The sequence below is a fragment of the Amblyomma americanum genome, chromosome 3, assembly GCF_052857255.1.
Source record: "Amblyomma americanum isolate KBUSLIRL-KWMA chromosome 3, ASM5285725v1, whole genome shotgun sequence".
Classification (NCBI taxonomy): domain Eukaryota; kingdom Metazoa; phylum Arthropoda; class Arachnida; order Ixodida; family Ixodidae; genus Amblyomma; species Amblyomma americanum.
In genome coordinates this window covers 97,004,218-97,019,835 of record NC_135499.1, presented here as the reverse complement: position 1 = coordinate 97,019,835, position 15,618 = coordinate 97,004,218, and the positions used below count along the sequence as shown (strand labels likewise).

The 15,618-nt window shown below is 48.9% G+C and overlaps 1 protein-coding gene across 1 annotated transcript in view; it reads left to right on the top strand.

Annotated features, from left to right (window-relative positions):
• The first annotated feature begins 509 nt into the window (after positions 1 to 509).
• LOC144123909 (uncharacterized) overlaps positions 510 to 15,618 on the top strand; it is a 29,994-nt gene continuing 14,885 nt past the window's right edge. Inside the window, exon 1 of the mRNA XM_077656622.1 lies at positions 510 to 599. Within this exon, the coding sequence (XP_077512748.1) occupies positions 510 to 599 (90 nt within the window). The remainder of the gene's footprint in view (positions 600 to 15,618) is intronic.

Here is a 15,618-nt window from a genome sequence, read left to right as displayed (position 1 = left end):
GGACTCTCCATCAACAACAATCGGAAATTGAAGTGGTATTCCGTCTTCGTGGCACGAAAGCATCTGCTGCTGCTTTTTAGGAAGACAGGGCGATCGCAGACGGGCATTCCACACCCAATGTAGGTCCGCGTACTTCTCTTCGTTTGCTTAGTCCTGTTCTATTTTTCTTCATTTTCTGCGAAGTTCTGTGCACTGCGCTGTCTAGGCAAGCTTATGATATTGCAGCTCTGCTACTGCGCGCGTGTCCTTCGCGCCTTGAACGCTCCACCTCAAAGGCAAGAAGGGGGCCTTGTATATAACTCGTTCTCGCCAAGCACTAATCCAGCTAAGAACAGGTCGCCGTAGTGGCCGACCAGGCCTTCCTGTTAGTTCTCGAGATGACCTGCTCCCACTCACATCCAAGTTTTACGGCCAACTGCAAACGGCGACCACACAAGCGTGTCACGTGCAGACTGAGCACTGTGTTCGTTTTAAACGATGCCGTCGTCGGGGTGGTCGCCATTGGGGTCATGCAGACACCTCCCGTGGAAGCGACCAAGCTGACATACAAGCGGACACCTCAAGAGACCGGGCACAAGGTGGACTTCGTGGCCATTTTGGTAAGCCAGCAAGGTGCGTAGTTATGTAGAGTGTTCGCGAGAAGACTGAGTAGTTTTCCAAACCGTATTTTAAAGCCAACACATTATATGTAGCTGTGTACAGCACGAGCTGCAGGGAACGTTGGTCTGACATGACGTACAGCAAATCCCGCTTCTTTTCCTTTGCATCGTGCCCTTGCGCTGTTGTACTACGAAAACAAAACCGACGTCAGCGTTGACCAGCAACAGCAGTCCGAAAAATCGAAGATGACGCTACCGTGATATCAAAGAAAAGTAATATCTCTTCTGGAGGGGCGGGGATTTTAACCCAGGACTTTCAGACTAAGCAATCTAAATTAAGCATTCTAAACTGGCCTGCGTAATTTTTTGAAATACAACCTTTGCCCGTAAAGTTGAGAGACTGAGTCCGTTAAAAAAATGCGTTTAACATTCAAGTCATTTGTGCAGCATCCCTTCGATATAGTCTCCCATGAAGTCTATGCACAGCTTGCAGCGCTTCTTGAGGTCTTGGAAACGGTTAGAAAACGCTTCTTTTGGCAGGGTTGTAAGCTCCTTTGTAGTGGAGTCTTGAATGGCTTCCAAGCTCCCCATCCAACCGACCTTTTAGGACTCTCTTCACACGAAGAAACAAAAAAATCGCTTAGGGAGAGGTCAGTCGAGCATGGCGGATGGGGAAGCGCAGTAAAGCGGTGCTTGGAGAGAGATTTTGTCAATCTGAGAGCTGTGTGTGTCCGTGCAATATCTGGGAGAAGGCTCCATTGTCCAGATGAGAATAAGTCAGAGCGACGGCATCGCAGTGCATCACGCTTGTGCTGGAGCACGCGGATATAAAACTCCTGATTGGCTGTCTGCCCTTGTGGGACGAACAACTGTTGTATTACAGCTCTGGCATTGAAAAAAAAAACTATAGATATCGTCTTTGTTTTGGTATTCTATCGCTGAACCTTTCTCGACGCCAGAGAGCTTGTGGACCGCCATGCGGCGCTCTGCCTCTTTGTTTGAGGATCGTATTGAAAACACCATGTTTCGTCTTCAGCAATGATGCTGCCGACGAATGCAGCATACTTCTCTGCCTCGGAGAGCAAATCAGCACTCACTGATGCCCGCGTGTCCTTCTGGTCCTGTGTGATGGAGTGCGGCACAAGTCTGGTATTCAGCTTTCGTTTCCTCAATTTGTCTCGCAAACTTCGGTGGCATGTTATCTTACTAATGTCGAGAGCATCTGAAAGAATGCGGAATGTAATGGTCTGGGCTTGCTGTACGATTTTCCTGATCCGAGCCACATTGTTTGCATTCCGAGAGGTTGAAGGGCGCCCCTGCCTCTTGTAGTCTTCCACCGATGTTCTCCCTGAAACGAACCTCTTCTGCCACTCGAAAAGTGGCACCCGCGATAATGTCTCGTGGACGTTAGCGTCACGAAGGAGCTCATACGTCTGTGTGGCTGTGTTGCCAAGCTTCACACAGATATTTATGTTTACACGCTGTTCGGGGTGGACGTCCATCTCTCCCCATTCACACACAGTAGAATGCGCAGACGACTAGTGACAACGTATTTTTCTACATGTAGTGCCTTCTAGCGGCTCCCACAACAATTAACATAAAGAGCTCAGGTTAACTTGAAAAGTAGGCGCTACGAATACGCACCAACATTTGTTGTGGAGAATCATTTCTAAAGAAGAAAATAAATCAGTCTCGAAAATTTATGACGAAAGGTTGTAGAACGATGATTTTTTTGCGGTCCTGAGAGCGACGTTGGCGGTCGTAATTAAATTTATGAGTGATGTTGATTATTAATTAAATCACCAGAACCCGCTAAAAACATTTTTTGTTTCAGCAGCCAGACGCCCACTTTTGCAATTGATGAATACGGGGCATCAGAGCTGCGAACCTCGATTACTGTAATTTGAAAAAGCCGCCACAGGCTGGAACACGTTGAAGTAAGGAGCGTTAGCTGTTTAGTTTACTAGATGAAGAAGGCGAAGAAGAAGGCGCCGCTCGTCTCGAGAAACGGAATGTAATACCCTTTGAAACGGGGTGGATTGCCACCATGCTCGGCTAAGTGTACGCACGCCACCCAGAGCGAAACGGTCGCCGTCTAGCGCCATCTATCAGAAAAATGACGATGCGCGTCTACCCATTGTCTAGTTGCGCCCACTCAAAATCCGTTCCAAACGGAATTTGCTTCGTTTGGTGGGTCAAGGTGGGCCTAGAATTCGGCTTGCGGTGCGATATGGTAACGTTTCATTTAGAAATTCCATGTATGTAATGTTTACCTATTATTTAATTGTGGTTTCATTTCTATACCACCAACAATTGGGTTTTATTTGCCTACCAAATGCGGTATACAACTGTCCCCGGATGGGTGCCTGTTGTCGATGGAGTATATATAGCGGAACGAATGTGTATGTTATGCCTGATTTAATATCTCCTGCGGGCCCATGGTCCCGAGAACTTCTTTTTGGAATATGGCGGAGTACTTGGCTTGAAGCACTTTAGCACGGGACGGCCCGGTATTGCACTGCCTACGGGATCGGCCCGGGGCATATTAGCGCGCGCATTTTCTATCTTTGCTCTACAATCCTTTAACCCTCCTACTTTCAGCAATCGGCAGTGAGCGTGGCTCGGCTTGAGCCAGTAGCCAGGCCCGTGCACTTTCCTTTTCTTTGTTCCTGTCAGCAACAGCAGTAGCAGTAGTAGCGAATTTATACATGTATAGCGGTCCCGAAAGTTGGCAGTTTTCCACCAGTTTAAGGATATTTTTGGTGAGAGGGGGGGGGGGGGGGCAAACGAATGAAAGGGCATAAGCAATTTTAATGGCCGCCACCTTGGATTTGAGAAACCAAAACTACGCCATCATTTCCTTCCTTGACGTCGCATTCACATAGTTCCACCTCTAACCGCCATATTCGACCGTGACGTCATCATTGGCGCGCGGTAGGTTGTTGTTTCTACAATGCTATTGTAGATGGCGCTACATGTCTCAATGCGACATGGGCTGTTTTCTAGTTGGAGCCCAAGATGGAGCTTTGATCTCACGGTTGTAGGAGACATCACAACATCTCAACGTGATGAGTAGTTGCTGCCACAGATGGCGCTGAGACCAAGGGTGGTAGCTGGCCCCACGAAATTTTGAAACGTAATGAGTGAGAGCTAAGCTCTTAAAATGGAATTGCCCTTGGCACTGCGGGCTGTTTTCGAAGCCATTAAGGGTTGCTTCAGAAGCCGTTGCTTATGGACTCTGGCATGCCTAGTTAGTTTCTGGAAAGCGCATCGTGAGTGGGTGGATCCAAATCACTTTGACGCTATAGGTTACTCTAGCGCTTCCAAACTGCTCAGCGTGCGTGGTTCACTAACTGCAGAATAAGAGACAGTTGGGCGAGGAGGTTCATGATGCAAGAGAACCGGTGCGAAGCTAAAAGACAGCGGAAGAAAATACGATTAAAGCGCGCTTGTGTCTTTCTTTTTCTTGTGCTTTTGTTTGTGTCCCGTAGTTCAATATTTAATAACCGCTTGTTCTTTGGGCAGGCTTGAATGAAATCTATTGCAGGCGGGCGGGCGGGATTCACCAGACTTTGTTATGCGGGAGCCATAACATCACTGTAGATAGACCTGCAGAGATCAGCGACCTCTGATTGCGTTAACAGAACAGGCGCTAATGAACAGTGCGGGCATCCTAGAATTACCGTGTGCGGCATAATTTAAAGAGAGTCATGTTGAAATGTGGTACTAGTAGCATCGCACCGACCAAGTTGAAAAGCTTCAATCAAGGTTAATGATTTGCGACAAGGCACTTACCCCTACTCGGTCGTAGGCCGCCCTCGTTAAATTCGATTGCACCCTGTCAACATGGAAAACAGAGGGAACAAAAGTCAGTTTTCTTCTTCCCCTTCTAAGAAACGAAACTAGGTAGTTCATTTTCGCTCTCAGCGCAACACGAACGGGACACAAGACGAAGGACTAGCACAAACAGGCGCTGACTATCAACTGGTTTTTTATTGAAGAACGCAAAGCGTATAAATACAAACACTGAACTACTTATCAATCGACAAAAGTTATCTGGAAGGCACTTGGGAGGTTAGATAGCTCAATTCGCTCTCGGTTAACGTTATGGAAGGGCTGCTGATACATTTTGCGCCGTTGTGGTAAATATAAAAAGCTTCCATAACTTCGCGTCTTATTTTTTGTTATGTCGGAACAGGATGCGCGTGTTCTTGTAATCGGGAACACATTGGCATTTTTTTGCACCGGAAAGACGCCTGGGCAAGGGGGTCCCCTTTAGCTCTCCTTTCTGCATGATCATTTTCATGCCTGCATTGGCATTGCCTGCTGTGGGAGCCTGTGTGAGACAGGGGGTCATTATTTCTGGTGTTTTCATGCTCCATTAAGCGTTTATTAACGCACCTGCCAGTCTGGCCAATGTACATGGCACCGCAAGAGAAGGGGACCTGGTATACCACCCCTACCTCGCAAGGTATAGATGGCGACACATGACGCACTTGACAAGCATCCCTCTTGCTCTTGCCGTAGTGCCTCTGATTCACCTGTTTGCACATTGCGCTAAGTTTTCTAGGTGCATAAAAGACGACATCAAGGTCGTATCTGCCCGCAACTTTTTTCAGCCCATGTGACAAGCAGTGTGCATACAGGACCACAGCCGGCTTTTTGTTTTTGGCTTCTTTCGGCTAGCCCCATTCTTGAGCTGCCTAAGAAGTTTCTCCGCTGCCCTGGAAATGAGTTGATCTGGGTACCCGTTCACACGTAACCTGCCTGTTTGCGCCAAAATGCTCTCTCGCGTCCTTTCATGGCAAGATTTCCTGAGAGCTGATTGCAGGCAAGATGCGGCAATGCCCTCCTTTATGAGCTTAGAATGGCCAGACCGGAAGTTTAGCAATGGTTTGGCAGTCCTCGGGCGATACCACCAACACAAGTGTTTCCCCGCCCCCCCCCCCCCACACACACACACACACAGTGCCAAATCCAAAAACTGCAGTTCTTTGTTGCTGGAAACCTCAGTTGTGAACTCCAGCCCACGTCCGCATTCCTTAAAAGTCTTCAAAACGTCGACTAGACTTCTAGGCAAACTGCCTTCTAGGCAAACGCCACCCTCGACCATAGCGGCGGACGTAGCATGTCCTGTATTACCGCGAGCGTGACGTGGAACGTCATCTAACGACGAGGGTGGAAACTGTGCGAGAGCCCTCTTAAGCAACCTGTGGCATCAAGACTGCCAGAACCGAGACCCTCGTTAAGCTATTAGCAGACAAGGTAAAGTAAATGAGGGGCCCGTTAGACAAACTTATGAAGGGAGCCAACAGTCACCGAAACCAAGGTGCATAGGGGAACGTTATCTTTTTTATGTGTTATGCTTATCAGTGGGATAATATTACTTAGATTAATAAATCGCTTAAAGAAAATTACTTATATAAAGCAGCAGAAAAAACCATGCCGCCGGTGGGATCCGAACCCACGACCTCCGAATATCGCGTCCGGTGCTCTTACCAACTGAGCTACGGCGACGGCTGTCCAATCTGCTGCTTTCGTGGGTATTTATGTTTACTGGGTGTAAGCGAACCTTGAGAGTGTTCACCAGCGCCACACTCGACCATAGCGGTGGACGTAGCACGTCCTGTAATACCGCGAGTGTGACGTAGAACGTCATCTAACGGCGAGGGCGGAAACTGTGAGAGCCCTCTTATGCTACCTATGGCATCAAAACTGCCAGAACCGAGACCCCCGTCATGCTATTAGCAGACAAGGCAAACGAAATAAAAGGCTCGTTTGACAAACATATCAAGGAAGCCAACAGTCACCGAAACCAAAGTGCATAGGGGAATGTTTTTATTTGTTTTTTACTTTCTAAAGCAGGTGTTCAAAATTTCTGGAGCCCTTCATTACGGCATCTCTCATAGCTTCATTCGCTTTGGGATGCTAAACCCCAATAAAAAACTCGTTCTTGCGTCGTAGGGTCATACAGCAGAACTATTTTGCTATGGATGAACTTTGTATCAGTGCATGAGGTCAGTTTATTCTCATATGAGCCCATGAATACCTGTTGCAGTGATTAACTTTTATGGCAGTTGCTTATGCAGAACACTGTGTTGCACTGCAAGTTGTAAGTTCAGATACTGAATGTCATATTTGCATCTCGAATTGGCACTAGGATTATAAAAAACTGTGTGCTTGAACTGATATGCACGTGTTCAACTGCTGATTTTCCATTTTTATTTCTTTAGGCACCACCGAAGACAGCTGCTGCTCAGGAGAGCACTAAAGAAGTCTGGGCAGCGTACCGGGATTACAACAAATTGCAGCAAGCAGCTGAGGAATTTAACGAATAAATTATTTGCACAAATTTTCCGCGTTCTTTTATGCAGTTTGACTACTTATAACCTCCTCAGAATGTACTCAAAACATCAAAAATTGTCATTTTGAGGCTATTATTAGGATGTCCTAAGGCCGGATATAGGACCTTTTTAGTACATTTTGAGGACCATTTGAGGACGTCCTGAGGATAAAGAATGTCCTCAGTATATTTCAGTGTTCTATGGGTAGAGTTGAGCAAGAAGGCGGCAACCTGACTCCGTTTGCGACAGGCGCGTGCATTGATTTCTAAGGTGCGCCTTCAGGAGCTCCCGGAAAGTATTCAGCACCCCAAACGCCATAAACCAGCTGTTTGAAGTAGTGATGGAGAGATACAGGGCAGGTTTAGTAATTCTGCGAATGATGACCTCAAGGGCATCCTCCTCTTGCTTCCATAGGTAGAGATAAGTAGTCGAAGAGAATATTCGACTGGTTACGAAGGCATTTGCCAGCCACAAGTAATCCTTACTTCGTAACCCCCTCCCCTGGCGTTTGGTGGAAGTCCGGCGGATCATGCAGCCCACCCTGTCTCCCACCTTACGTAGTTTGGTTAATTAGAGTCTGGCCGTCTGTGTTCGTGGATGTAAAGTCCGTGAACACGTATCTCATCAGTTTCCCGTATGGCAACCCTCTCAAGAGAAAGAGATTTTAGTTGTGCAGTTTTGTGAGCCGCGGAGGTGCCCAAATGTAGAAGCCTCCGCCACAATCAGACCGCAACATCACTTTTTCTCCATGTCAATAAGAACAATACACAAGCACTGTCTTATTTCTCAAACACTAGCGCTTCCCTGAATGACACGACTACCACAACAACACATTCCAGCTAACATTTGCAGTGCTTCTTCATTCTTCAAATCTGGTGCCACACAACTTTATCGCTTTGTTTGTGACACAAGACGCGACTAGATTTACCTCAATTGATCGCAGCCAGGAAGAGCTAATTCTACGTTGTTCCGCAATGTTCTAGTAACTTTGCACGCTTTATCTCGAAAGTTTGCTATCAGCTTTAAATTCAGCATGGCCGACAGCGGCGGGCATTCTGTTCAACGACCGCCGAGCACGTTTGTCGCTTCGCCGGCGCCGAGTGATTCAGTCCATTTTGGGTGCAAGTCAAGCCAATAAACAGTTCTTTAGAAGACCTTTTGTCCGTCTTCGTCGCTGCTTCGACTGCCGTCACCACTACGTGACATCTGGGGGAGGTGCTCGGTAGCCTTCCATGTTCCGGACGCCACCGTTCAAGTCGTGAAGCCAGCCCTCAGCGCTTCGCAACTGAGGACGAGCCAGCAGCTCAGCGATCCAGCCGACGTCTCCAGGGAGAGGAGCCTGAGTTCGGGACCCTGCCGGACCGCACCAGACAGCGAAAAGACGCTGCTACGAGCAGAGCAACCTCGCCGAAGATGTCGACACCAACCATACTGCAGCAGCTGCGGGTGCCGCCAACTTTCAATGGATCACTAGGCAAGACCCTGAATAATGGTTGGACCAGTTTGAGCGCATGGCGTCATTCAACAAGTGGGATGATGCGGAAAAAACAGGACGCGTATTTTTGTCATTGGATGGCTCCGCACGCACGCGGTACAAAAACTACGAGTCGTCTCTTACGATATGGAAGCTATTCAAGAGAGAACTATTGAAAATGTTCACAAGTGTCGTGAGGAAAGAAAGAGTCGAACGACTCCTCGAGTCTAGGATCCAGCTTCCGAATGAGCCCGTCCACGGTTACGTCGAGGAGATGAAGCGCTTATTTCGCCGCGCCGACCCCGAGATAACCCAGGAAGAGAAAGTTCAGTTTTTATTGCGCGGCGTAAAAGAACAACTCTTTGGTAGCCTCGTCCGCCAGGCGCCAATAACAGTCGAGGAATTTATACAAGAAGCCTTCACGATTGAAAAGAGCCTCGACGTCCGAGCTCGGAAGTGAAATCGCCCTTCCTCTGATTGTGCAATTCGTTCGGACATGATGGCCACTACCAGCGACAGCTTGCCGGAAGTTATCCGCGAAATCGTCCGATAGGAGCTACGCCGATTACTGCCATCCTCCCCACAGCCAAAAGCAGCGACTCTGACGGATGTGGCAAGGGAAGAAGTGCAACAGGCACTTGGCGCCCCGACGGCCACAGAACCCCAGGCCATGACCTACGCCGCTGCAGTAATGACTCCTCAGCCCAACGATAACCCCTGCATCCTGTCCGACATGAACAACTTGTTCCCGAACGCCACCTCCCTGCCCCCACCCACCCAGCCTACGTTCGATGCTCAAGCCCCAGGAAATGCGACGCCTGGAGGACTTCCCACAACCGGCCGTTGTGCTTCCATTGCGGGGAGGCCAGCCATTTTCTTCGTCACTGCCCGTACCGACGTATCGCTCTTCGAGGATATGCTGTTAACGCCCCACGACCAAGCTTCGGCCAACGACCGCAGGAAATCGACGAGTACCAGCGTCGAGAAGAGTACACGCCGAACCGCTTTTCGCGCTCACCATAGCCGTCAACCTCGCGCTTTGTGTCGCGACGCCGCAGCTACGCTGCCGCGGTGCGAGGAAGGTCTCCCAGCCCCCGCAGGGGAAACTAAAAGCAGCAACCTCTGGAGGTGAGGTTGCTCACGAGCGAAATGCCGAACATCCTCCACCGACCACGCCCCATGAAGACGCTGCACCCACGACGCTGCATGAAGAACCTACACTCTCTGCACCGACGCCGCACAAAATGACAACCGCGACCACGATGCAAGCTGCCTTCAAAGCGACGCCGCCACCCAGAAAAGCTTCGACCAGACGCCCACCTGCGGCTCGCACACGCGATGAAGCCATCACCCGGCGCCAAGAGCGACTTGCAATGCATGAGCCAGGACCCCCGACTTAGACGTGACTATCGCCGGCCGGAAAGTTCCCGCTCTAGTCGACTCAGGAGCCGATTACTCGGTGATGAATGGAACATTCGCTGCGCATTTGAGAAAGGTCACAACGGCTTGGGACGGCCCACAAATTCGCACCGCGAGTTGCCATCTCATTACGCCATCAGGGCGATGCACAGCGCAAGTGTCTGTCAAAGGACATACCTATCCTGCGACCGCAATGCGCCCGCGAAGTGATCTTGGGTATGGATTTCCTTAATGACCGTCAGGCGATCATCAACCTGCAATCCAAGCTGATCACGGTTTCGACGGACGAATCCATCGCTTCGATGAAACCTCGGGAAAATCACTTTGCCCTGAGTATCCTAGAGGAAGAAGTCAGCGTCCCACCCCGATAAAGCTTTATCGCGACCGTAGGCGCCAGGAAAGCCATTAACGCTGAAGCCATCATCGAGAGGAACATGCAGTTGCTTCTAGACCGAGGAATCAGCATCGCAAGAGGCATCGCACAATTCCGCAATGGCCAGGCCGAAGTACTGCTGACTAACTTTGACTAACTAACGATTGCTTTCTTCGACGAAATATCTGACGTACGAGACTCCTTTGCCCTCTCCGACCCCTCCGCAGAAGATGCGCTTGACCAAGAGAACTCGCCCACATTCGGCATTAGTCCAGCCCTGCCCCGGAACAGACAAGGCTAGATCCGCAATTTGCTTCGAAGCTACAGTGAGTGTTTTTCGACATCGCTGAAGCTCCGACAAAGGGCAATTGCCTAGCATCGCATTATAGCGGACCAAAACGTCCGACCTCTCCGTCAAAGCCCCTACCGTGTGTTACCGCGAGAACGGCAAGCCATCCCGGACCAAGTCGAAAAAATTCTTTGCGACGACGTCATCCAGCCTTCAAACAGCCCATGGGCGGCACCGGTTCTTCTAGTGAGAAAGAAAGAGGACGCACTTCGAATCTGCGTTGATACCGCCGCTTGAACAACATAATAAAGAAGGACGTCTACCCCCTCCCCGCATCGACGACACACTGGACCGCCTCTGCCACGCCAAATATTTCTCGTCTATTGACCTCAAGAGCGGCTACTGGCAAATTGAGGTCGACAAAAAAGATCGCGAGAAGACAGCATTCATCACTCCGGATTGGCTGCTTGAGTTCAAATTGATGCCATTTGGTCTCTGTTCCGCACCAGCGACGTTTCAGCGAGTAATGAATACAGTGCTGGCAGGCTTGAAGTGGCAAATTTTTCTGGTATAATTAGATCACGTCGTTGTCTTCGCCTCGAACATTGAAGAGCGCCTCAAAGTCTTCGAACAGTACTAGACACCATCAAGTCGTCTGGCCTAACCTTGAAAGCAGAGAAGTGCCACTTTGCCTACGAAGAGCTTCTGTTCCTAGGCCACATCGTTAGCAAGGAGGTTGTACGCCCGGACCCGAAGAAAAGAGCTGCTATTGAACAGTTTCCACCGCCGGCTGATAAGAAAGCAGTGAGCAGATTTCTCGGACTATGCGCATATTACCGACGATTTGTGAAAAACTTTGCACGCATAGCCGGGCTCTTGACCCAACTGACGAAAGCGGACGTGCCGTTTAAATGGAAAGCGCCGCAAGCAGAAGCCTTCAAGGAACTTCAGCGCCGTTTACAGTCCCAACCGATCCTCGCGCATTTCGATGAGAACGCTGATACCGAAGTTAATACCGACGTATGTAGCGTGGGCCTAGGTGCCGTTCTCGTTCAAAAAAGCGACGGGCTGGAGAAGGTCATCGCATACTCTAGACGTTCCCTTTTCAAGGCCGTGGCTATCTATTTGACAACTGAGAAGGAGTGCCTTGTCATCATCTGGGCTACGTCAAAATTCCGCCCTTACCTGTACGGACGACCGTTCAAGGTGGTCAGCGATCACCACGCGCTGTGCAGGCTCGCCAATTTGAAGGACCCCTCTGGCCGACTCGCTCGATGGAGTCTACCTCTCTAGGAGTTTGACGTCACCGTCGTTTACAAGCCCGGACGCAAGCACTCTGACGCCGATTGCCTCTCACGAGCCCCAGTAGATACACCGGCGCCGGACGACGATGAGGACGCCTTCCTGGAACCCATCAGCCCCAGCTCTTTTGCACAGCAGCAACGCTCGGACCCCGACCTGGAACGCCTCATCGAGTACCTGGAAGGCAAGGTTTTTTCACCTCCCGCTTCATTCAAGCGAGAACTGTCTTCCTTCTGTGTGCAGAATGAGGTCCTTGGGAAGAACTTTGCAGCGAACAAAACAGCCTATCTCCTAATTGTACCTGCTTGTCTCCCCGAAGAATTTCTACACACTTCACACGACGAGCCGACAGCTGGATATCTCGGGTTTACTCGCACCCTCCGACGCATTCAAGACAAGTATTACTGGCCCCAACTGTATGCCGATGTCGCACATTATGTGAAAACCTGCCGAGATTGTCAGCGACGAAAGACCCCTGCCACACGGCGAGACGGTTCTGTGAACCCCATTGAACCTCCCTCAAGACCCTTTCAGCAAGCAGATCGGCATGGACTTGCTTGGCCTTTTTCCGACGTCAACGTCTGGAAATAAGTGGATCATCATAGCGACCGACTACCTGACATGCTACGCCAAGGCTAAAGCCCTACCGAACGGAACAGAGCAGAAGTCGCAAATTGTGCGTGGAGTGCATTCTTCTTCGACACGGCGCCCCCGATGTGCTCATCACGGACAGAGGAACAGCATTCACGGCGGAACTAATGCAAGCCAACCTGCGTTACAACCAAACCAGACACCGAAGGACAACTGCATACCATCCGCAGACCAACGGACTGACCGAGCGCCTGAACAAAACCATCGCCGATATCCTCGCCATGTATGTCGATGCCTAACACAAAACCTGGGATGTCATCCTGCCTTACATCGTCTTCGCCTACAACACCGCAGTGCAGGATACCACTCAGATGACGCTTTTTAGGCTCGTCCATGGCAGGGATGCCACGACCACGCTAGACGCCATGCTGCCCAACGTTACAGAAGAGAACGTCGACGTTGCCACCTACCTTCAACGCGCAAAAGAAGCTCGAAGGCTTGACCGATTACGGATCAAAGATCAGCAGCGGTCCGATGCCAGACGCTACAACCTACGATGACGCAACGCCGAATACAAGCCAGGAGACCAAGTCTGGGTTTGGACGCCCATTCGCCGCCGTGGATTGAGTGAAAGGCTTTTGCGCCGCAATTTCGGCCCGTACAATATTCTTCGTCGGCTAGGTGAGCTGGATTATGAAGTCCTCTCTGACGCAATGACTGCATCCCAGCGACGTCGCGTACGACCAGAAGTTGTCCATGTAGTCCGCCTGAAACCGCATTATGCGCGCTAAACGACGCTGCATTTCCATACTCTATTTTCGCAAGATCCGTTTTTTCCTTACTAGTCATCATCATTTATTAACCCTTAAGGGTCCCGTCAGGGACATTACATAAGGGGGGGGGGGGGGTGGTACAGGGGTGTTCAGCCGTCATACATGAATATAAATAGAATGAATATAAATATAGAAGGAATATAAAAATACAGAAAAATATAGAAAATATAGAATAGAAAAAAAAGTAGAACACGACGAAAAAAGACAGAAGTAACAAATTCAAATAATCACGTCATGACAGAGTGTAGCAGAAATATAAACAAAAACAAATTGCAACTTTGGAAGTAGCACAGGATGGTCAGTTAGCAGGGCTTGGAAGCTGGCATAGGGTGCAGGAAAAAATTATTTGTCGTTGAGATGGTCAATTAGGAGCTGTCTGAATCTGGAAGGATTAGTCTCAATGATAATGTGTTCGGGGAGGCTATTCCAGCTTTCTATAGCACTGGGAAGGAAAGATTTGAAGAAATAATTGGTGGAGCCGTGCAAACGCTGTATGCTTAAGGAGTTAAATAAACGACGAGATGATCGTACCGGAGCTCGTAGAAGGTTTTCTCGAAGTGCTGGAAAGTTAAAGTACAGTTTGTGAAAAAAACAAAGAATTGAAGTTTTCCTGCGAAAGGCTAATGACTTGATGCCGAGGGATGATTTCAACGCTGTGATGCTGAGCTGAGATTTATACTGTGAGGTGATGAAGCGTGCTGCCCGATTCTGGATGGCTTCGAGTGAATCTATCAAGAAGGCTTGGTGGGGATTCCATATTGTTGAGGCGTATTCTTGTTTAGTTCGAATGTACGTTTCATATGCTAGTTGTCTGGTGGCTGCTGTGGACATGGAAAGTGATCGCCTGATGAATCCGAGTGATCTGGAGGCACTAGGTAGTTTCGTGATGTGATTAGCCCAGGTTAGGTTGGTTGTTATCTCGATGCCGAGGTACCGGTATGAATTAGTTTGAGACAGCGCTATGGAGTTCAGGGAGTACGAAAAATGAAGAATCGAACGTTTACGTGAGATGTGCATGAACTTACATTTAGAAACGTTGAGCTGCATTAGCCAGTCGGAACATCACTTCTGAATTCGGCTTAGGTCATCCTGTAATAATTCCTGATCACTGCTATTGTTGATGCAGCGATAAATGACGCAGTCATCCGCAAAGAGACGGACAGATGATAAAATACCAGATGGCAAATCGATGATGAAGATTAAAAAGAGTAATGGAGCAAGAACCGATCCTTGGGGAACCCCGGAGATTACTCTAGTAGTTTCAGATGCATGACTGGCGATGACGGTGAATTGCAAGCGGTTGGTTAAGAAACAGTGGATCCAGGATAAGACAAGCGGGTCAAGTGACAGAGCTGAGAGTTTGGAAAAGAGACGCTGGTGAGGGACGCGATCGAATGCCTTGGCGAAATCTAAATAAATTATATCGGTTTGGAAGGCGGAGTCTAGATTTAGGTGAAGATCAGTTGTAAGTTCGAACAGCTGAGTTTCGCACGAAAAACCTGCCCTGAAACCATGCTGATTGGGAAAGAAGAAACGGTTGTGGTCAGGGTAAGATGCGATGTGCGAGTATATTATATGTTCGAAAAGTTTACAAGAGATACATGTCAGTGAAATTGGTCGATAATTTGAGGGGTCGGAGCGATCTGCAGCTTTGAAAACTGGGACAACTTTGCTTAATTTCCAGTCGTCTGGAATCTGACTAGTGTTAAGAGACTGGGCAAAAATGAGTTGTAAGATTTGGCTCGTGAAATATTTAGTTGCTTTAAAAATCTTAGCAGGGAGGTTGTCTGGTCCAGGGGAAGTGGATATCTTTAGATTATCTATGAGTTTTAAAATTCCCTCTGCTGTGATGGTAACAGGTGGCATAGGTGCATAGTTTAGACTTGGCACGGAAACAATGCTTGCTGTTGGCTCCTGGGTGAATACGGACGTGAAATAGGAATTCATGACGTCGGAGCGCTCGGAAATTGGGACATCGGAGACGTCTCGTGCCTTCAGGGAAATATTGTGCGAACTGTTTTTATTGGGCGTGAGCAAGTTCCAAAACTTCTTGGGGTTTACCCGCATTATCTCAATGAGATCGTGACAGTAGAATTTTCGTTTTGAAGATCGTAATAACTGCGTGTATTCGTGCAGACTTGCAAGGTATTTGTCCCACTTACTAGCGTATCCTGATTTCTTTGCGTTACGGAATAGGCGTTTTTTCTTTCGCGACAACTTCCTCAGCGCATTTGAGTACCATGGTTTATTGGCATCCCCACGAATGCAGATGAGCGGGACGTAAGCTTCTATAAGCGATAACATTTTCTCTTTAAATAGACACCAGTTGTTATTCACGGATCTGCTATGTATGGAAATTTGAAAAGTCTGAAGAAATTCTTCAAGGTGGGAGTT